We start from the raw sequence: 23,997 nt of genomic DNA, 5'->3' as shown, positions 1-23,997 counted from the left end.
TTCGATGACTTTGTTTAGTTCCTTTATAAAGCTGCAACTAAAGATTGTTTTCATGATCGGCATGACATTTAATCTGCCAATGATTTTCTCTATTGATTGATTGTTTTGTTTAAAACAAAAAAAGAAGCAACAATGCTAACAATCATTTCCCACAATCCAATCGACCTTTCAACCAAAACTCAGGCACGTGGCATATTTGACAAAGAAAATGATAAAATACTTGGAGAAGCTGGAGACAGCAATTGTTGCCACTCCAGTTTCTGTTGACTAATCGAGTAATTAAATAATCGCAGTTCTAGTCCTTTTCAGCTCGATCGTCAAATCTGCTGGTCATGTCTGTCCAGCCCAGGAAAAGGGGAGAACGCGACAAAAAACAAAAACAAAACAAACAAACAACAAAAAAAAAACAGTATTCTAATCCTTTTGTTTGTTTGTTTTTTGGACGTGTTGTTCAGTTAGCATAAATATCTGATGTAACGTTGATGGTTGTCAGTGACATTTTTTTCCAGCGTTGTATTGTCGCTTGGTCTTTTGATCATAAGTATACAACAAAGATATGACATGACATTACTTCTGTGTAGATAACTGAGGGGAATCGCAGTAAATGGTAAAGACGGAGACGTCCACCGCTCGGACCGTACCATTATTGTAGAGAAAGAGGGGGGAGGGACCTTTCCTTCGCGGAGGATCAGAGGTGATGACACGCGCGGCACCCAGTACTCTCCGCAAGTCTCGCGTCGGAGACATGGTGACAGCACCTCGGATCAACTTGCAGGGTTTACACGAAGAATAGTTACCGGGCTTCTGCCGCCTGGATTGTAGAGGTAAGGTCCTCTGCGGCAGTTGTTTTCGTGTTTTTGGTTTTACGGTGATATTTCCTGCAGGTAGAGCACATTACCTTCTCTGGCTTCATGATGATGAAAAACAGACTGCTCAGTTGTTGCTGATGCAGTTAGGAAATAAACATTGCGAACAGTGAAAGGGTTTTAAACCCGCTTTTTTTTCGGGGAAACCTATAGGCTACTCGTTTTTTACGCTTTGGTAGTGTTTATCATAGTCATTACGTTTTAAAAGGTAAGTTTTCCATGTAATATGAAGTTTGGGAATCATGTAAACCAGTTTTATTTGAAGAAATGCTGAACATTTTGTCAAACCCTTGTTAACTTGTTGTAAACGGGTAACATGCGAGGGTGCACCTATGTGCAACTTTTCCAGTAACAATAGATGATTCCTTCATCTCATGCTGTGCCCTGGCTCTTATGTTGTCATATAAACATCTAACAGGCCTGAACTCATATTCTGAATGCAGTTTTAATTGATTGGTGATATTTGTTCCAGACGTTTATTTTGGTCATGCAATTTTAGCTGCCACCAAAAAGGTTTACAGTTTAATATTATATTTTGTTCACTTCTAGCATGCTGTCAGTAAGAGCATGGCTCTGCATAATGAACCAGAGTCTGCTCAGCAGATTAATTGGTGTCTTGGAAATTATCTATAAAATATTTGTTAATACATTTTTATAACAGGTCTTATAATATCGTTTTGTAAACATATTGCATTGGCCCCCAGTGTTTATGGTTGCAAAATAAATCAGGGTTTGTGTCAAAAAATTACAGTGGGAAATGTAGAGTTGCAGCAGTTTGTCTGTGGATGCACAGTATGTGCATGTCCCTCTGTTTCTGTGTTGATTCCTGCCGTTAACATTTGATGCAGAGTTGTATGTGGGAATATTTCCCATGTCCTGTGGCAAATCTTAAGCTCAATACATTTTAAATCACATAAACGCTGATGATGGGGATTGTTCAGCTTGTGATCCAGCTTAAGGTAGTGATGTCTCCTGCAGCTAAAATTTTTTAAAGCCCCTACTGAGGTACGGTTTAAGCCAGATTTGCATGCCTGTAGACAACACAAGTTTCCCGGGAGAGTTATGCAAGATAGAAAAGCAGAAGAAAAAACTGCTCAAGGACGTGGAGCAAGATAGGGAAGCAGCAGGCCAAGCAGACGTTCAATATTCAGGGAGTTGGAGCTTTGTTGTGCCTTCCAGCTATTTCTTTACACTAACTCAGAGCAGATAGTCCACTGTACAGTATTTAGACACACTGTCAGTGTCTTACAGAAGATATGCAGTATGTTTGCTTGTAATGTTTCACTGTGGTGCACAGCTGACAATATTTTCCATGTGGTGTTATAATGTGCTGGACAAACAAACAAACATTGTAAAGATGGCAAGTATGCATATAGGCAAAATGTATTGTTTGTAAATAATTAGTTGGACAGTGTTGGTGACTGGAAATAGTTTTGGCAGAGTTGACTGGTTAGCTGAGAGTCTCAGCTCAACGTGTGGATGAATGTGTGCATGTATAGGAGTTGAATGGCTGTCTGAGGGGTAGCCTGAGCAGTTGGCCAGTTGGCTGGCTGGCCATCGACCTGGTGTCTGTTGAGCAAACTGTGAATGAGAGCATTTGCTGTGGGTCACTGCTCAGTGATGAGCGCATCTGAGGAGGTCTACTTGTGTGTGTGTTCATGTGTATGTGTGTACAGCTGACATCCCTTTGCATATGTGTTGGTCTGTGGGTCAGCGCTCACAGAGCATCTGCAAGGTTTGAAGTTTTTCTCTTTTCATTCTGCTGAAAGAGATGCTGCACTGACCAGCTGACACTGCTCGACATTCCTCTGCTTTATCTCTCCCCCTCTCTTTCTTTCCGTCTCTCTCTCACACACATGCAGCATGTACAAACACCCACACACACACAAACATTACATTACCACTCAGAAACAGTCTCTGGTATTAGTGTGTCTGTTGCTCATATTTGTATGCATGCACTCACTTAACTGTTCATGTCTTCATGTGTATGTGTGTGTAATATGCTATTGGAGGTGACAGAGTGGAGGTTGGGGACCCTGCTTGTCAGACTGAACAGAAAGAAAGAATAGCAAGGATGCTGCATTTGTGTGTGTGTACGACTGGTATGTGGGCCTGGCCAACAGAGAAAGAGCCTGGGGTTCTTATCTGACCTCTCCCAGGGTGACCTTTCACCCCTCAAGACAAGCCCTTTGTGTCCACTGAGCTAGAGCCCATGGGAGAGCGTGTGTGTGGGTACATATGCGTGTGTGTGTGTGTGTGTGTGTGTATTAGAAGTATAGGCCACATCAAAGTCTTACTTAAACATTGTTATCTGTGCTCACCTTTGACCTTGTGGTCGTGAGAGGTCCCTCAAATTTATAGATCCATGCCCTCAAAGCAGAGAGCTTATATGTGGGTTTGCATATATTAGCAAGGAGCTGGGCAGGACATAATTCATGGGACTGATAGGAAGTGTGGTGGCACATGACCCAGTACATGTGCTGGATATATGTAGCATTCAATAAGAAGCTAACAAGTCATTTTAATTTAACACGTCCACTGATTCATAGAGGGTTAAAAATAATAGATGTCAGTTGTTTTTGTAAATCAGCTACATTGATTTAACAGTGAATCAGTGGCATCCTAAAAAAAGAAACTATGGTTTAGTGGCATAATCTGTGGACTGGGGCTCAGAGGTTAAAAGGATCCTAACCACAGGTTTGTATGTGTGAGGTTGTGCATTTGAGGGTGGTGGTGGTGGGAGGGTGATCCAAGGGGTCATAAAACACCACAATAGTGTCTCTCTCCCCAGGGTGAAAGAGAGACAGAAAAGAGAAGAAGAGGGGGGTGGGGGGAGGGATGAAAGGATCTCCCACTTCCACGTCAGGGAGAGAGGAAGGAGGGGGGGAATGGGAGGAGAAAAAGATCAATAAAGCATCCTTAAAAGTTTTTGCTTACTGCTTAGTTCTGTCATCTGTGCTCCATGTCTTCTTTTGTGTGCCACAGGTCTTGTGGGTTTTCCTGGGAACAGATATTCCTTAAAAAATAAAGTCAGGATATGTATAGCCTAACACTGCAGGAGCACATGTGCAGCTAGAGATTAGAGATAGAGATGGACATTTTGACTGAACAGTGAAAATCACAGCAGGGGTTTCCTTTGTGTTCGTCCCTCCTTAGAATACATTGGTTGATATTTTAGTAGACAGACATTGTTACCTGCATCCTATTTAAGTACCTGCAGAAAATTCTACACAACAACCAAATTTCAATTTGGCAGAATAGCTGTTCTCCCATACACCATACAACAGAGCTCAGGATTAAGGATTTGGTCAGGATTCAATAAAAGGTGGAATACACCTCTCTGCTTTCATCTCCTCCATGTTTCCCTCCCTGTCTCCTCTTTCTCTGGTTGTAAAAAGATCAGTCTGCTCTTTGGTTGAAGGTGTGATTACTTCCTGTCAGTGCTGGCTGTGTTATGACAGGGCTTTTTGTCTTCCACACTCAGTCACTCTACAAAGTGGTGCAAAGCATTAAAAGTCTGCTCTGCTTCTTTGCATATGAATGCGTGGAGGGAGAAGGTGGCTGGCAAGGTGTGTGTGTGTGTGAGAGAGAGAGAGAGAGAGCGTGTGTGTGTGTGTGTGTGTGTGTGTGTGTGTGTGTGTGTGTGTGTGTGTGTGTGTGTGTGAGTGAGTGAGTGAGTGTGAGAGAAAGACAGAGAGAGAGTGTCTGTGCTTAAAATATTTCTAATGTGCAAATGCCAAGAGAAAATCTTGACCAGTGTTTGTTGGTTGCATCTGTAGCTGAAGCTGTGCTGGAACTTACAAAACTGTTACTTTATATTTAGGGGCCCTAAATGCAGAATTTCATTGTCTGACCAAAAAAAAAATATGTAAGCCGAGATAGACAGATTTATTATTTGCCTGCTATCAGAAGCTGTCATTAACTCCAGTATTTTTATTTTTATAGTTTTTGTTTACACTGTACACCTACTTCCTGGTTCACCCTAGAGGTCAGCTGAGGTGACCTTCCTACATACTGTATTTATATCGTCTTACTTTAATTACAGTGGGTTATGGAACATAACCTGGGTAAAGCACAACTTTGGAAATGTAGAGCCATGTACAAGGCCTTTTTGCAGATGTTAGGCTCCTATTTCCTTGGCCTGATGAGATTTTTTTTAAATTTGAATTTAGAATTAAACAACAAATATAAATGGTCTTGCTTTTTACATATGCACTGTCTTTGTAATTTAATGCATTATTGTGGAAACAGCTTTGTTTTTCATTAATTTACATGCCTTAGGTACTGTACTTTGACAGCATAATTGATAATTTCGTTGACTTAGCCTTTGAATTAAATGTTGTTTCTTACTTGTGGTTCTCAAACAGAAAAATCGTCATTCTGGCAGGAAGCTGCAGTCCCTCTAACCTGTAGTGTATGACACAAACAGCTTTAAGTCTGTAATCTGTCAGGCAAGTCCTCTCATTAAGCTGACCTGACTTAACAATGAGTCTCATGCTACAAGGTTTGTCAGTCAGTTGTGTAGTTTCTTGTGTGTGTGTGTGTGTGTGGTGACCAGCATATGGACATGGTCAAAGGTTTAGAGAGGGGGGATTAAGTCTGTGTTAACAATCCAACCTTGTTATTTTCTTCTTCACCGACCTGTTTTCTGTACAACACGTCTTATACATTCATCCAATGTCTTATTTTTACAAGCAGTGATTATGATTTTGAAAATGCAGATGGCAACAGCACTCTGTGCACTTCAACTAAGAGAGCGAAAAAGAGAAAGTAGAAAAACAGAGAGGGAGTAGAGAGTCTAGGTCAGGGTGCCCTGACTCTGTCAGTAAAGCAGATTTTATGGCATGCTGTCTGGACAGATGCCATCCACTAGTAACCACTGTTTATGTGTGTGTGGGCTTGTGTGTGCTTCTGTGTGAATAGATGTGTATCTGGATTTTACTATTTCTGTCTGTTGTGTGTGTCCATAATGTGGAGCGTATGTGTGCTACTATTAATTAGTACTAATACTATTTTAAATGTGAACAGCATATCATTGTATTTTGTCTTTTATTTTTATCTTTTATCACATACAAAATCTTTTTTTTACTGTGTCAGTGTTCTTTTCTACTACTACCCCTTCCTCCAAGGTAGAGTATTTGAGGTATTACTGGGTCAGATTTTATTTTTCATGTTTCTTTCTAATATAGAAACTGACCCTACGTTAATTTAATGTAGTTGAAAGTCTTGTACAATTGTACTTACAACTGTACTTACAGTGTTTAAAAGCAGCAAAGCATGACTTTCAGTTCAGTTAAAGTTAAACTGGGGCAACACACTGGAGGTTTGGTAAATGGTTAATGCAAACAAACACAAAGAACAGTCAGCTTGCACCTATCTTTTGGAGTGTCCCACACGAGGTTGCTGTTTTTTTGCAGGACACCAATGGGGAATTCCTATGCGGGCCAGCTGCGGACCACACGCTTCGAGGAGGTCCTCCATAACTCCATTGAGGCATCACTGAGGTCAAACACTGTAGTTCCTCGACCTGTCTTCTCACAGCTGTACCTCGAGACAGAGCAGCCGTTGGCACACGATGGTGGGTTGCCTGGATGCTCAGGCAGTGAAACGGTTTTACACCAGAAAAACGGTGTAGTCATTTGCACACTTTGTCTGAATTCTGTCTTAACACTTTTGCTTTTCATTTACACTCTGCTAAATCTTGCTCTGCTTGTAACACTTGTTTGCCATTAAAAATGCATGTTTTTTGTGTTTGCCCCCAATAGGGCGCACTGAGAATGATGATGAGGATGATGAAGATGGCTCAGAGTCTAACAGCCCCCCATTACCCTATCAGATGAAGCCCCCACCTGAGGGATGCTGCACCACAGATGGTTTGTATACATACTGTATAACCAGGGTTCACCTCCTTCATGCGTGTGCTGTACATTTAAGGGAGGAAGGGCAATATGATGAGTGTGATTGGTTGCCCATACTACTGGATTTTTAGTCGCTCAGTTTGTAAGATATCTCAGTGACAGACAAAGGTTAAAGGATTAATTTTGACTGAGCAGCAGAGAAGTTTTCAGGTCAGCTGTCTGCATACTTTATCTTTCATTTTATAATTTATTTTTCCCCAAAGGCTTCTGTCAGGCGGGCAGGGACCTGCGTCTGTCCTCACTGGCTTCAGATCCCTTGGATGTGCCCCCTGGTTTCATGTTGGTTGGGATAAAGTCTCCCTCCCTCCCTGAAACGCTGCTGGTGTGCGCCGTGGACCGCCGCTTCCTGCCAGACGAACGGGGTCGCAACGCACTGCTGGGTGAGGCGGCAGACATACACAGGAAGATATTATTGCTGTTCACTGAAAAATGAAAAAAACGTATCCCGTCAGTTCTGTGTGGGAACACCTAAAACACACTTTCTCGTAATCAGATATTTTCTGTGTGCGTGCTCCCTCCAGGCTTCTCAGGGAACTGTATGGGCTGTGGAGAAAAAGGCTTTCGTTACTTCACGGAGTTCTCCAACCACATTAACCTGAAGCTCAGCACGCAGCCCAAGAAACAGAAGCACTTGAAGTACCATCTGTACCGAAACAACCAGGGCGTGCTGGTCAAGGGAGCTCTCATCTGCTGGAGGGGACACGGTAAGACACGGATACATGTGTTATATTTGGCAAGTGATTCTAAATGTAGTTTGTTTTGAATCTTTGCTTGAATGCAACATACTGTACTAAAAACATACACAATCAATAACAGTCAAGAAGGTTGTGGCAATGGAAGCAAACGAGAAACATGCTGCTTACTCATTACAGCTGAAGAACATGTGGAAACATGGTAGGGTCAGGAAAAATCCACTATTATATGTTATCAGTGGGTGTATTAGGACTTGTTTACAAATGTAGCTGATGATTGCTGAACTGATGACACTGATAGCAGTGGAGGGGAGAATAATAAATAGCATTCTAGTGTAATGCAGAAAAATACGTGTTTTAAAGGTTGTATTTTCTGTTGGCAGGAACACAATGAAAAACATTGCCACCTTCCGATGACTATATGAATTAGTTAATTAGCTGAAAGGAGAGGCCTCATACATGCATGCATGCTGGGAAGAATCAGATGTTAACCATACACTGCCTTCACTGCATTGTTGCCACAGTTGGAAAGAAACTTGTGTAACTTGCTAAAGAGTATATTATTAAAATGAAATAAAGGCACACATCATATATAATGGGTTCGAGTGAGAGGTCAAAGGTTGTGTTTTCACCAAGTGAACATTAACATAGAGAATTCTCCTTGTATTGATCCAGAAACTTTGAGCGTACAGGTCAGACCAGATGGATAGGTAGAAAAGGCTTAAGGACAGGTGAAAGGTGAGACTCCAGAGTGTATGCAGAGGTCACAGCCTGGAGGTAAACCTATCTAAGTAAAATGTTGTGAAAGGACACCACTTGTGTTAACGGACACTAACCCTGTAGATATTGTATCCTTTCATCACTCTTTCTTTTTCTTTTCTTCTTCTTTACTCCTGTTGCTTGGAAGAGAGAGAGTGAAGAGTCTAAAACCAGTCATCTATCGGGTCCATCTATTCGCATGGAGTCAATCTTCCATCCATACCAGTCATTCTCTTTACTTAGTTTCTCAGCTGCTTCTGATTTCCTTATTGGAGGTATAGGATTGTGTAGGATTGTTGAGTCCAGCCCTGGAGTCTGTTTCAAGAAGCAGTTTAGTGAGTTATCAGGTTATCTTTGCTGAACATGTCTTTTCACGTCAAATCATCCTCTAAATCTGACTGGGTTCCAGGCTTCACCCCTCAAAGTTAACCAGTTAGTAATTAGTTGCTGCTTTGAATGGCTTCTGTTATTGCTTCAGAGCTCTCACATATACACAGTCAGACACACACACACACATGCACAACAAATAGGTTATTATATTGTGTCTGTGTGTGTTTCAGATGGCAGGATGAGACAGATGGGGTCCAGCCTCTCCGAAGGACACGTGACTTCTGATGAACAGCCACCAAACCTGGCATCTCACACACCTGGCACCTACACAGGTAACAGAAAACACACAGCAGTGTAGACACACTTGAATATCAAACCCAGGAATACCAAGCTGATACTCGTTCTCATGCACAAAGAAGTCTTTTTATGATTTCAACCACACTACAGCATCAAGTTTACCAGCAGCACAAAGACTATGGACACATTGTGATATTCATAATAGTAACAGTCATTGATGTTATTAATGTCAGTTTTGTCTACCTCTGCAAACAGCAGGATCACACGTGGACCCTGTTGGCCTGCCACAAATAGCTGATGTTCCCCACTCACTGACAAATGGCAACCATGCTGTTCCCTCCATCACCCAGCCACCTTTAAATCAATCAGGGCCCGGGAGACCCTTGGTTACAGGTATTATATGTGCACTCTGGTGATTATAGCTCTATAATCCATTTAACATCAAGAAATATGTATTTACATGACAATTAATTTGACAAGATTTTTTGTCAGTTTAGTCTTGCTTAATTCTAATTCCATCTTAAATGTGAGTAAGGAAACCTTGTGAAGGTGTTGACATGGCAGTTGAACTCATCATTCGCAGGGTTTAAACTACACCCACAATATAACTAGTTTTAAATCCAACAGAAACAGTATGGGTTTTCCCTTATTGTCACATAAAACTTAGACCAGCAATATTTCACTAGTGAGAGATATTTCTCATTATTACTTCTTATACACAAGGACATAAGACATGTTTTCCATAAACTATATACTGTGAGTAAGACAATTTTAAGTATCAAAAAAGGTTCCTCAGTGTTAAATTCCAATATAATAAATATCCTCTGTAAAATATACCAGCACTCTTCAACAATATGGTTTTGATCAGGATCTGGTTTTAATTTTTGATTTAATTGTAGCTCATATGTTGCACGATTATCCAGTATTCCACTTCAGTCTGGTTTCTCATTCTTCTTGTGTGATATATAAACATGGTCAGTTTGTATCTGCTGACATTAAGCCCCCCCCCCCTCCTCCCCGAAAGGGAGAGCTCCTACCACAAGCAGCCCAAACTCTGTGTGTGTGTGTGTGTGTGTGTGTGTGTGTGTGTGTGTGTGTGTGTGTGTTATAACACCCCTGCTATACAGGAGCCAGCCAGCTGCATTGTATGTTGGGGGTTGTCCTTTGTTTTCACTTCTTTCATTTGCCAACACTTGGGGCACTAAACATCTCCCTCTCTCTTTTCTCTTCTGTCTGTCTTTCTCCCTCCATCTCCCTCAGCCTGTCACCTCTATAAACCAGGGTTGTAAAATTCCCTCAATGTCTCAGTCTTTTTTCCTGGTTTCTCACTGAATGAAAAGCTTCCTTCCTGTCAATGTTGTTTTTTTTTCATGGCTCTTTTAACAAGTGGGCCTTTTATGTGTCTCTCTGTTACTGCATTTCAACAGAAAGTTGAGAGGAAGAGGAAGAGACAGATTAATGTATGACTGAAATACAGCTGTTTTCCATGACTGTATCATTGTAAAACACAATTTATTGTGTGTTCTGTTGATTTGTGGGTTATTAGAATTAGAAAAGTGACTCTTGTGCTAGCCAAGAATTAATTCCTAGCCATAGCACACTGTTGGAGCAACGAGCTGCCTTACCTAAAAAAAAGATCAAAAAATAAAAATGAAACAGAAATATAATAATAATATTCTTGAAATGTATTTCAGTGATTTTAAATTTAGATTATAATGTACAAAATGCAAGATCAGTTGCCACATTGAAAACATTAGACATTTTAAAGCTAATACATTTTGGAATCTTGTTTTTTTTATACTCCAGGGCCACATGCAAATGCTGGACCTCCAAAAAAGAGGCACAAGGGCTGGTCACCCGAGTCATCTGCCAACAGTGTGCCAGAGAACACTGTGAAGACACCACCATCTTCATCTGCCTTACCAACTTTATCTGTGCCCTCTGCTGTAACAAATGGAGCCAGATCAGGTAAAAATAGGAGAAGATATATGTGGTTAATGATAAAGGGAGGAACGTATGAGAGAGTGAGGTGGTAGCAAGTATTTATTTAATGCAAAATTTTTCAACAAGATAGTTGTGTGCTGCCTGAGGTGTTTGTGTGTGTTTTTAAATGTAAATGTATTTCTGCGCTCCCTTACCTGTTGAATCCAGAGACTGCAGCCCAGCTGAGTTCATCACAGGGGGCCTCGACCCCACTTTCTCCCCCAGGGCTGTCTGTAACTGTGCCTGATCAGCTGCTACACACCTGCAGACTGCAGCCTGTCATCTTCAAAGGTTAGATGATCAATTACATTAGTGATTTAGAATGATAACGTGCACTTTTTCTGCTTTTCATCAGACAAGCACAAAGGACCACACTGTCACAACTACAGTGCAGTACGTGCTCTGAAAGGCTGCTGTTAACTTGCACATGATGTACCTGTGACAGAGTTGACTAACTAATCAGTCATTTTTGACTAGCTGTTTGTGTGTGTGTGTGTGTGTGTGTGTGTGTGTGTGTGTGTGTGTGTGATGGTCATTTTCCACCCAGCTGTTAGTACTGGACTTTCTCACACAGGTGAACAGGTGAGGTTTTCAGTAACCACCCACCAGATGGCAATTTTAGCTCACATCTCCTTAAAGGTTAGAGGTCAGCCAAAACCCAAGGCTGTTTCTCAGCCTCTCTGCCCTCCCCCCATCCCCTCCCTTCCACCCTTTTCACCCCTTTGTGTCACCTGTCAACTCATCCACCTTCCGTCTCCATCCTCTAGGGCATAACCACTTCCTATATCTAGTGTGTGTACTTTCTTCCTTTTTCCCCTTCTGTTTTTGGTTCTTATTTGCCACCTAGCAGCTCCTCACCAACCACCCATCTTGTCATTTCCTCCTCTTTGACTGCTCTTTGTTTCTCCCATCACCAAATCCCCATCCTTACTATTGTCCCTGTCTCTCTTGGGAATAGAGAGAGCTGCATTTTCCCACCACTTGATCCTGTACAACAACTGGTCTCTGTTTGGGTTTAGACTTTTGTACAGTTACTGAAACAAACACAGTACATCTGTGAACAGCAGAATCAAATCTAGCATAGAATAAGATAACATACAGTACTCACAATAAGTTAGGGATATTGTTATTTACATGAGTGCTCCAATATGTAAGGCACACTGTATACAGTGAGACCATTACGTGGAAAACACAAAATGAGGTGTGTCTATCACCCCAATACAATTGCCTCCCTATCCCAAAAATCTCTGAAGTGTATGTATGACATCCACTGAGTCTCTCACAATATCCCTAACTTATTGTGAGTAGTGTATATGAAACCTCACTTATAACAAAAACAGCAAGTGATACCCTCAATGACTTCGACAAACATGTTTGCATTGTGTTTTTTCTTTTTTCTTTTTTTTTACTTTCTGCTTGATTGCACTGACATCTCCATCTATTATAATTATATGTCAGTACATGTTTTCATAAAGTTAATTTTTCCATCCAACCGTCAGTCAGGATTTTATATGACATTGATTTAGCATGTGCTTTGGTACAAAGGAACTTACATTTTTACCTTGCATAAACATTTGGAACAATTTGGGCTAAAGCCTGAATAAATAGCCTTATGGCCACATCTACCACCTGAGCTACAACCAACTCTGTGTCCAGCCACCACCATATGTTCATCTGTTTTTTCTGTCTACTTCTCATTGACACAGGTCATGGCCCACTCCCTCAAATGACTGGCAATGTCAGTGAAGTGCTCGTCAGTTCTCTGCTGCAGAGTTGTTACCTGAGCTCCCAGACGCTCCCCAGAGTCTACCAGCACTATGGACCGTCACCCATTCAGCCACTGTCCACAGAGATGCAGATTCTTCTCACGGTTTACTACCTTGTTCAGCTAGGTCAGTTTAAAAAACACTTCAGAATAAAGGCTGTACTTGCAGTGCCACTATGAGGCAGACAGTTAATAAATCAGTGAATCAATGAATGAAAATGTGAGTTACCTTATGGATAAGTGAAGGTGTTTTTCATCTTAAATTGTTATTTTGTCAAAACTTTGTCTTATATTTGACTCACTTATTGTCGTCCAGTCAGTGTAGTCAGTTCATTACACTACTGAATGGTCTTTTGAATGATAATATTAATAATTAACTGTTTCTTGGTCTCCCACCTGTATTTCCAAGGCCCTGACCAAGTGCCACTGATTGAGGATTTGGAGCAGATATTCATGAGGTCATGGAGGGAGTCTCACCTCAGTGAGATCAGACAGTATCAGCAGCCTCAAACACCAGCCACTCAAGGGAGGCACTATGGCATAGAGGTGAGACAGGGCACCTGAGAGGTGTACTACTGTCAAACATTGAGTTTTTGAAAAGAAAGAAAAAATTACAATAAGCAAATACATTAACAACTATTAGGCATTTAGGGGACTTTAAGATCCAGATTTATATGTGACCATTTTCCAACTCTTGCCTTATAGCTCCACAGAAAGCAAACACTGACAGTAAAGTTAGTAAAGTTAAATTAATTAACAAATTGCTCATCTTTTTTTTACCCTGTCTCCAGACCCCCTCCACCCTGCCTGGGCTCCCCCAGCACCTCTGTTTACCTCCCCAGAGCCAACAACCCCTGACCCCCAGCCAGCTTCCCTGGCTCGCCCAGCTGGCTGCGTCGTCCTGTGGAGAGGGCGTGGTGGTGTTAGGGGAGCAGATCAAATCTTTGGCCCAAGGCCTCCAGCAAACTTTCAGCAGGTTGATGGAAGGACGGCTTGAAAACACCAACTATGTGGTCATTATTGTCACTGCACAGGGACAGGAAACACAGTCCTGTGTGGTAGTCACAGGTGATTTTTTTTCATGTATGAATGCTGTAAAATCTTGAGAGTTAAAGAAAGAAAAAAGAATATAGGAAGAATATAGCAGATTTTAATGCTGTGTATTTTTGTGTTTGTTGCAGGCAAACATCAGTGTCGTGCCTTGGCAGAGAATATGTACTCTCCCAGTGAGGGCCTGAAAGAAATCAACCACCAGCTCTCTACTGGTGTTGCCCAGGAACTCATCCACTTCTGCAATTTACTGGGACAAGGTGCTACTCACCGTCCAGTATTAGTCACCGTCACCGCTATTAGTGTGTTTTAGTCATATTTCACCAACATGCTGTGTGTCTTTCTGTTTCTCAGATGGTGATATGGATTCCCTCCTGGACAGTGCCACTGTGGACAGCAACGAGCCATCCCCTCTATCTAGCAGTCAGGAATCAACTGAAGACAGAAGCCTTAAAAATACACACAGTCCAAAAGACACACACAGTCCAAAAGATTCACTCATACAGTGTTCAAAAGACTCACCCAGTCCTAAAGGGAGAGCTTCAAGTCCCAAGGACACCTGTTCAGGTAAGACAGACGCAGGTTGAAGTGTATACTGTATATGGAATGCATTCCTAGGCCTTACGTGCATGGACACAATGTTTAAATGTTCTCCTCAGGCAGATGTCATGTACAGGCTTCATCAGGTTTTCCCACAGCTGTAATTCATACTATTTCATAGTTCCGAGCCTCACATTTCCTTTCTGGGATCAACTTGATTTACTATTGAACATGCAACCTGAGATTACATCTGCATGCATTACCATCCCTCCCTTTGCCAGCAAACATGCACAGTTGAAACCAGGACAATCATAATGTTTACAAAAAAAAAAAATTTGACATGAATGAATTTGTGTTTATATGTGCGTGTAGAGTACTCCGTAGAATGGCGTGAAGTTCGTCCCATCCAGCTGGCAGTGGCTAGAAAGCTGCTGTCCCATGTTTGTGCTATAGCGGACTCCAGCACACAGAACCTGGACCTCGGCTCCTTTGACAGGGTCAGCTTCCTCATCTTGGTCCCACCCTCCGAGGTCACATTTCAACAGACTGTGCTCCACCTCTGGAGCTCCGGTTAGTCACATAGTATTTATGAATACCCCTTGTATTTCAAAAAGTCAGTGCATGTTTGCCTGTAGCACGATGTTGACCTGTGCCTCTCTCTCTTTGTCTGTGTATCTCAGGTGTCCTTCAGGAGCTTGGGAGTTTAGACCAGGAGTGTGTGTCTCAACAAGACGCTGAGCGTTATGTGGTCAAGATGGACCAGGGCGCTCAGGCACGAATTGACAGCCTCATTCAGGAAGCTCACAGCAACTCCTACACACTCTACATTCTGGTCCATGACCACGCCCACTGGGACATTAGCAGGTAAAGGAAAAAGACAAAAATATGGATGATTAATGTGTTCCCTTTTTGTTGTTGTTCCAGCATAGCAACCCGGTCCAACAAGAGCATCAGCAAAGCAATCAACTGTGTTTACTCACCAGTCTCTGTGTCTCTGTCTCTTTCCATCTTAAGTGCATCCTACAGCAGCCCAGAGAGTGGTTTGGGTCTGGTGGACCAGCTTTTAAACTCCCGGCAGGTCAGAGATGCTCCAAATATCCTAATCCTCCACGTCACCTCCTTCCCCTTCGCTCTTCAGACACAGTACACCCGCATCAGCCCCTACAACGAGATCCACTGGCCCTCTACATTCAGTAATGTACGATTCAACTCTGTGTGTGATACACATTGTGCTTCAAGTGTAAAATACTGTGCATTAGTAGAACATACCTCACACAATTTGCTCTTAAATCACTTGAATGTGTGCTTACCTATATCATTGTGTGTCTGTGTCTGTAGGATGTGGACCTGTATCATGAGAGGACAAGGTACTTTGGTGTGTCAGAGCTTTTAGAGTCGACTCGTTCAGGAAGCAGCCTGCCTTTGATGCGTTATGATTCCTCTTTTGAAAGCATGGCATCGGCCCTGGAAGAAAGGTAGCTCACAAACACGTATGCTTAATCAACGCAAACACAGTACACTTCACAAACAGGTTTAATTATGATCACATTTACACAGAAATGCTTCAAAAAGCCCTTAAAATTTCTCCCAGGTTCCCCAAGTTGCACAGTGCAGTCATCCGTACTACAGTCCTGATCCAGCACTACTGCGTAGCTCTGATGGCTGCGTCCGGCAGAATCGGCGGCTCCCACACCCTTCACAAACACACCTCTGTGGAGACCTTGGAGATTGTACAATCCCTGCTCACTGCTGCCCAGCAGTGTCCTGCCCGCCACGGTCACATGGTCCTGCTGCGGATCCCCTCTTTGGCTCTGGCTGCGTGGGCCCATCGACGGCTGTCCAGAGTGAGGAGACAGCTGGGTCTGGAGGAGAGTTTTGAAATCATACTTGGAAATCCCAACCAAGCTCTGAATATTGGACAGACCTTCATTGATCAGATCAAGGTAGGGGAGTAGTTCAGGATAAATCATTTTATGGATAGATAAAATCACAAGGAGCAAAATAAAAGGCTGACTGACTGAAAAAACTATGTTTTGTGTGTCATGCAGACATGGCTGAAGATCCAGGATTCTGACTGGGTTCCTCGTACCTATCTGGAGCTGGAGGCCCTTCCCTGCATCCTGATCCTGTCGGGAGCGGAGCCCCTGGGAGAATCACTGCCCAGGTACACGAACTGATCTCTGATCTTACCTCCCTAACTTTTGACCTAAAACCTACCTTGACCCATTGTTCCCAACCCTCCCTATGCTGTAGTCTCTGTTATGGGCAGAAACAGGTTTACAACAACATCAAGGATTTTCAAGCTTCTACCCTTATTATAGCCACAGGAGCTGTAATAGATGTCATGTGAATTATATCTTTCCACAGGTCACTGAAGTACTGTGACCTTCGGGTGATAAGCTGCTCTTACCTTCAGCGAACAACACTCGAACAAGAGCTGGGGCTGGCTGCTTATCTAGTGAGGGCAGAGTCACGACCCCCACACAACCCCGGCCCAGGAAGTGACCTGCTGGAGAGCGATGCCGAAAAACTCAGCAGCACTGACAATGAGGAGGAGGAGGGGCAGGACAATGGTGAGATGAGATCCTCATGAACTGTTTTAAAAATGTGATTTGAAAGGAGATCTCAACTGATTTGATGGCTGAGTTATTGTTTCCTCCTTCCATTTCCAGGGGACTCCCCTCTGTCATCCAGTCAGCAGCTCCAGTCATGCCCAGACAGTGGAGCTTTAGATCCCTTCTCCACCCAAGGCACCACCTCTCCAAATGTGCAGAAAGGGACCATGGACACCATGCAGTCTCCCTCACAATCACAGACTCAACTTCAGTCCCAAACCTCATCTCAGCCTTATCCTCCGTATCCTCAACCTACACCACATCACCAAACCCAGCCTCAAATTCAAAGTTATTCTCAGGCCCTACCCACCTCCCAGCTGCAGCCACAACCCCAAAATCCACCATTATCTCAAACCAATTCCCAACCTTACACTCAAACGCTTCCCCCGCAGCAGCAGTCCCTCTCCCAGGCGCCAACGCCCAACCCTCAAACTCAAGCGCTTCCCCCTGCGCAGTCCCGTCGCCAGCACTCCAAATCCACCTCCTCTGGCTCCTTGTCCCCCCGAGCTTCCTCTCCTCACCTGAACTGCTCCTGGGCGCGGGGAGTGAGTCGCCCGCCCTCTGTGCTCCTCCCTCATGCCCTCTATGACATCATCACAGCCAGTGACAGCAGCGGGCTGCCGCGATGTACGTCATTCCTGCCACACATGTCTGTCGCGTGGGCAAGCAGCTTCAGGTAAACCTGACACCTATTTTTTACACCCTGGTACACCCTTGATTGTTAACGCTGATGGTCTGTTAAGTAAGGCATTTCGTATTTTACACTTAAAGTCCAGCTAAGAGAAATGCATTTATAAACATTTTCTTTTGCGTGCAGGCCCTTACTGAGTAAGATGATGACATGTACAGAGCAGTCTCTGTATTATCGCCAGTGGACGGTCCCTCGCTCCTACCACATGGACAGCAGCAATCGCACTGAAGGACGAAGTGACAACTTCCACCCTCGCAGGCTGCTGCTCAGTGGACCCCCACAGGTATTTTCTGTCTTTATTTCTTTCACTCAGACTCAAGCTCGTGTTATACTGTATTTTTATATTCTTTTCCCTCTTTTTCCTGTTGTTTCTGTGGTCAGGTGGGTAAGACAGGAGCGTACCTGCACTTCCTGGGTATTCTGTCTCGGATGCTGATAAGGCTGATGGAGGTGGATATCTACGATGAAGAAGACATCAACTACAGTCAGTGTATTTGCAGTAGTAGCCACCATTTCTCACCTATGTCATGCAAATTATGGCGTCCAGACTCTTTAAGCACAGTACTCCAGTTCAATTTCTATGTTTTCTACAGTTTTCCCAACCCTTTTCTTTTCTTCAGTACTTTATTTTGTCAGGATGTGTCCAGAATAGATACTAATCTTGAATATTCACAGTGCTGTAATACACTTGTAAATGTGTTGTGCATGTAGGTGCCCAGGCGGAGGGGGTGCAGTATCACCCACCCAATGCAGCTTGGCCCAACCCAGACATTATGAGGACAATGCCCTTTGACTACACCATTCATGACCCCAAATACGATGATATCAGTGCTGTATATTGCCCTGGATATAGACCCAGTGCTGAAGGTAAGTAGAATCAGAGAAACCCAGTAACACACGTTAATATTACTATTAATATTAATATTGTGCTATAGTCCTTATCTGTCCTTTACTCTTCCCAAGGAAACCCTGTGCGTCAGGAGGATGTGTACCTTCGCAGGCGGACATCTAGGATCAAGCTGTCTAAATATGCAGCCTACAACACCTATCATCACTGTGAGCAGTGTCATCAGTACTTGGGCTTCAACCCCAGATACCAGGTCAGCATAACACATGCAAACACAGAGTCTAACGGAGGAGACTCAAACTGTTTTGGAAATGTAAATGTGACAGTCCTCTCTAATCATACTTCAGATGTATGAGTCAACGCTGCATGCCTTCACGTTCACCCATCTGCTGCTTGGGGAAGAGATTCAACTCTACTTCATCATCCCAAAGTCTAAAGAGCACTACTTCAGCTTCAGCCAACCAGGAGGCCAGCTGGAGAGCATGCGGCTGCCTCTCACGTCTGATTGGGTAGGTTATTAATCAATGAAACCTGAACCACTGAATATCTACTATTAGCATTTCCGTTTTAAAGGCTCAAGCAGATATCTAATAATCCAACAGTACTGCAAGCTTAAATTTCCCTGTAGTAACCAATAGTGATGGTAATAGTAATATGTGTTAGGGAACTGAGTCTTGGAGTGTTGACAGTAAATGTGCCAAAATGTTTCAGTTACTGATTATCTCACAACACTGATGACAGCTGTGTTTAACTCATGAAGTCTCATGTTGAACTGTATCTTCCCCTTTGCTGCTGCAATCGCCAAGTTTTGTCGTAGTGAATACTTTCATCCAAGTTAATCAAAGCACTCAGGCATCAGTGTCAAGCTCAGTTCAGAATGTAGCATCATCCTAAAGATTTATATTAGGAGATAATATTTTCCTGTTTGAATGTAACTTTGTTTCCTTAAATCCCTCCTGTTTACAGACACAAATACCATAATTGCCTTTAAGCAGGGATTTGTATAGTTAGGTACTGTGTAATAAGCTGGTTCTTCCACCGGGTGGTGCTATAGGCCAAACTATGGCTCAAATTGTTAGTGGTGAAAAATGAATTACTGTAGCCCAGTGGTTTCTATTTATTTTTATTTAAATAGAAGATAATGTTTGAAAAGAAATCACCCCAGCTAGAAAATTTCATATATGTCATATTGATTTTCCTCTGGTATTCCCTTGCTGAATCATATATCTTCAGAAACCCTTGGCGTGTCCCCAGACCTATTTTGGAAATTGCTACTATAGCCTACAAGCAAAGACAAAGTCATGGCACCACCTGGATTTCATTTACATTCTGTTTATTGAAGTTATTTTGATGTTTTTCATTTTTCCAGAGTCCAGACTGCATCAAGAGTCCAATCTTCACCCCGACCACTGGCCGTCACGAGCACGGTCTGTTTAACCTGTACCATGCCATGGATGGAGCCTCACATCTACATATTCTGGTGGTCAAAGAGTATGAGATGGCCGTCTATAAAAAGTACTGGCCCAACCACATCATGCTGGTGCTGCCTACCGTCTTCAATGGAGCTGGAATAGGTATGTTACTACTGTTACTGATTAATCAGTATAGTACAGTATACCCAGTACAGACATGTAATCTCACTAACACATCATGAAGTCTTAGTAAGCACCGTTGATTTCATAGCCATCCACTTGAATAACAGATCATGGTTCCTCTGCAGGTGCTGCTCACTTCCTGATTAAAGAACTTTCATATCACAACTTGGAGCTGGAGCGCAGTCGTCGGTTGGAGGGAGGGGGCCCGGCAGGTGACGTCTGGCCCTTCATCATCCTGGCTGATGACTCCTGTGTTATGTGGAACACAGTTGACCTCGACGCACGCAAGTACATACAAACACTCTATTTCTATTAATAATGATGAAGGAATAAATAGATGTTGCTTGTGTTATAAGTGAGAATCCCTTTGTGAGATGTTATTATTGTAATGTAATGTATGAATAATGTATTATTATTAACTCCTCTTTGCTTGTTGTTGTTCTTAGTGGCCCAGCGGAGCACGCTGTGTCACTGAAGCAGGTCTTACAGCACATGGAGGCATGTCCAGACCTGGCCCACTACGGGCTGTGTGGCATCAGGAAGTGGAGCAGCCGTGGACTCACAGGTCAGGGGGTCATAATGTCAGAAATCCAAGAATTTTAATCTTTGTAAATACTATGCAAATTAACCTCATGAGCTTCACTAATGTATCACTTATTACAAGGCTGCTGTATTGGGTACAGATTGCACTTGTTGTAGATGCCTGTAGATCAGCTACAGATACAGATTGTTGTGTCTTCATCTCCTCAGTGGTTGTTTACCTTGATTTATTTACAGCAATAGTGTATTTGGCTCCAAGCTATATCTCATGTTGTCATAAATGAATGTAAAACAAACCTTGCTGGCTTATGAGAGAAATAACTTGATTTGTATTTGTTTCAACAGGAAATAGACAGAGGGAGCCCTTCTCCAGGGGTCACCTTCATGACTTCCTCCTCCTCAATGTGGACCGGAGTCAGAACATACAGTACGACCAAAATCGCTTCACCTGTCACGACGTGGACTTCACCCTGAGACTGCACAGCGCCGGACTGCTCATCTGCAGGTTTAACAGCTTTAGCGTCATGAAGAAGCAGATCGCCATAGGAGGATACCGGACGTTTATTATCAAGACCAAGGTAGATGCTGAAGCATGAAAACACAAATACACGTTAATGAGCCATGCTTAATAATTACTATGTCATAACATCATATAACACAGTCATAGCAGCTATACAGGACTCAATACAGGGGTAAATTTTAACTCAAGCTTTTTATATCAATCTATGTAATTGATATATATACCCATGTTATTAAGCAAAACTTTGACATTTCTCCAGATGACAGATGTTCCCACCTCAGTGGGGCCCTCGCAGTACATCTGCGCCCCAGACAGTAAGCACCTTTTCTTGGCTACACCAGCTCAGCTCCTCCTGGAGAAATACCTCCAACACACCAGCCAGAAGCTGTTTCCTCTCAGCACCAAGAACCACACACACCCTGTACTGTCTGTGGATTGTTACCTCAACCTGGGACCTGAGGTACACAGCACACACACACACATTCACACACATATGCATGTGGAAAGGTGGACACCTTGATATGGACTGACGCACAGAATCACAGCCTCTTGAACCTCATACACTTCATAAAAGTCGCACTCTTCTCACCTCCTGCAGGTGACGGTGTGTTTTGTGAGCTCCAGACCTCACTCCATCAATATCAGTACCACAGGGCTGCTGTTCAGCGGCCTTCTCCTCTGTTTCGCTGACTCCTTTGTGACTGCTGGGTTCCTCAAGAAGTTCACCTTCCTCAAAGGTACAAAGGCACATCAAATGCAGACAATAAAAACATATGCATTATATGTGTCACGTGTGAAATATGATTGCACATGAGATATTAGATATTATTCAGTATGCCAGTACTATATGTAGCATTAGTACACATTATCGGTTAAATTCTGGCCAGGGACCTTTGTTTCATGTCACACCCCACCTGTCTATCCTGTCTGTATCTCTAATAAAGTCAAAAAATGTAGAAAAAAATTGTTGCAGACTCATTTTGGCTCAGAAGACATCACCAAGACCAAGAGGTTTGCACCTCTACCAGCAGCTGTATACATTTTACACAGCAACATTTGTTTAGTTACTTTGCATCAATGAGCTTAAGAATTAAGATCATCCTCACTGTGACAAGAAGGTCAAGGAAAAGTGCATTTACTTAATTCAAAGAAATGAACAGGGAATTCTGGTAACATTTGTTTACAGTTATGATTGCATCCTAAAGTCATTTTGATTTCCACATCATAGTTAAAGTCTCTGTCCCTCTCCCTCCTGTCTGCCTCCCTGTAGGTGCGACTCTGTGTGTCATCAGTGCAGATCGTAGCTCGTTGAGGCAGACGGTGGGCAGGCTGGAGTTGGAGGAGGAGTGGAGGTTCAGGCTCAGCGACGAATTCCAGACCGCCAACGCCAAAGAGGACCGACCGCTCTTCTTCTTGACTGGAAAGCATATATGACCGGGAACATGTGTAAACAGTGTGGGTCACAGATAGTCACAGTCAGGATTGAAATTACTTTAAGTGCCAAAGAGAAGAAATGTACTGTGCATTTTAATGTGCAGTGTTTTTTGTAGAATGTACTATCTGACTTTGAATGGACAGTGCAGGATATGCTCAAATATTTTGGTCTACTAACATGTAAAGTGGTTAGTAGACTAACGTGGAAGATGAGGGAATATGAAACATTATTACCTATCACTGCACGCACACACACACACACACAAACAGGATTTGGAGGTGAGGTCCAAATCTACACACCCAGCATGAAAACAGATGCATATATATCGTAAAAGTCATGGTCTATGAAAATGTGCTGTGGCCAAGGAAGGAAAGGGAAACAGTTACATGTTTATTCTTTGAGTAAGCAAAAGATTGTTCAGGAAGCATTAGGGATTTTTCAGGAGGCTTTTGGGTAAACTTCACATGATATTCTGTAAATAAAATGCTATTGTTTACATTTGCTGTGGTTTGTGTGCTGCTCCATAAAACACTTAAGTGCTAATGTGTTACAAGAAATGTGTTTCATAAATAAGAAATACGCATTATCTGATTGTATAGTTGTGTGGGGAATCACCTGGTATGCTTCTTGAGGGATACAGACAGTATCGTGGTTTACAGTCTACTGGAGGCAAAAATGGAATTTAAATCACTGCATTGTTGTACCCTATGAAGAAACTCAGTAATTGTAAGTACTGCTTTTGTATTTCTTCATATGTATTAAAATTCAGCTGTTGTGAATTTTGAAGTTGTTGCAATATCTTCCTTGCAGGTGCACACAACACAAGAAACTATTTAAAGGTCAGACACAATCATTTGTGTGCAATGGTAGCCGATTTTTGGCGACAAACATCTTTATAGGCCAATTTTTGTAGAAGTTTGTTTTGCGTGTATGTTTTACATATGAAACATATTGAACATATTTTGTCAGATTTGTATTATGTAAAAAAAAAAAAGTACTTGTTGTCAAGTGTGTACAAGAAAAATAATTGTAGAGGTGTTTCTCTGTTTGGATGTAGAACATTTTTTACGCTTAATGCTCCATAAATGTTTTGATGAATTTATTTGTACTTGTGCAGAAACACAAATCCGCTGTGTAGTGGCAGCATTTCACAATGTACAGTTTTGTATGCTTTTAATTGTATAAATGTACAGACATTTACATTTTTTTGTGTATGTGTGTTTATATGTCTCTTTCTAACACAGAGCTGAACAGGACTTAACCAACCAAACTTGAGTAGTGAAAATACTCTGGACTTGTACGTTAACGGTGTACAGGCTACGATGTGACACTTAAAAAAACAGCAGAAATAACGTTTATGTGTGCATCAAATAAAAAATAAAAAATGTGTGGCAGTTTTGAGTAATTATATCAGCTTCATATTCATCCAGCTAATTCTGACTAACAAGTGTAGTTCTAACTTTGTAAGACTTACAAAAGAGACATAAAAAAAAGTTGTAAAAAAAAAAGTAGCGTCTTCAGTCCTCAGTAGCATCTTTAGTGCACAAAAAGGAT

At 42.4% G+C, this 23,997-nt stretch overlaps 1 protein-coding gene across 1 annotated transcript; it reads left to right on the top strand.

The window, feature by feature from the left end:
* Positions 1 to 697: 697 nt before the first annotated feature.
* Positions 698 to 23,801, top strand: greb1 (growth regulating estrogen receptor binding 1). The gene is made up of 34 exons (XM_018666660.2): positions 698 to 824; positions 6,284 to 6,444; positions 6,632 to 6,739; positions 6,988 to 7,164; positions 7,306 to 7,488; positions 8,796 to 8,897; positions 9,118 to 9,255; positions 10,669 to 10,830; positions 11,014 to 11,136; positions 12,552 to 12,737; positions 13,020 to 13,156; positions 13,402 to 13,678; positions 13,792 to 13,920; positions 14,015 to 14,227; positions 14,573 to 14,770; positions 14,881 to 15,064; positions 15,215 to 15,398; positions 15,539 to 15,675; positions 15,792 to 16,143; positions 16,249 to 16,364; positions 16,568 to 16,773; positions 16,873 to 17,491; positions 17,633 to 17,789; positions 17,888 to 17,990; positions 18,218 to 18,373; positions 18,470 to 18,606; positions 18,701 to 18,862; positions 19,723 to 19,927; positions 20,074 to 20,236; positions 20,395 to 20,513; positions 20,834 to 21,066; positions 21,268 to 21,468; positions 21,607 to 21,745; positions 22,279 to 23,801. The coding sequence occupies exons 2-34, from the start codon at positions 6,291 to 6,293 to the stop codon at positions 22,440 to 22,442; spliced, it is 6,024 nt and encodes a 2,007-aa protein (XP_018522176.1). The 5' UTR covers positions 698 to 824; positions 6,284 to 6,290; the 3' UTR covers positions 22,443 to 23,801.
* Positions 23,802 to 23,997: the final 196 nt, after the last annotated feature.

The sequence above is a fragment of the Lates calcarifer genome, linkage group LG2, assembly GCF_001640805.2.
Source record: "Lates calcarifer isolate ASB-BC8 linkage group LG2, TLL_Latcal_v3, whole genome shotgun sequence".
NCBI lineage: Eukaryota > Metazoa > Chordata > Actinopteri > Centropomidae > Lates > Lates calcarifer.
Note: the sequence above shows the minus strand (reverse complement) of the source record. Positions and strands in the feature narration are given on the sequence as shown.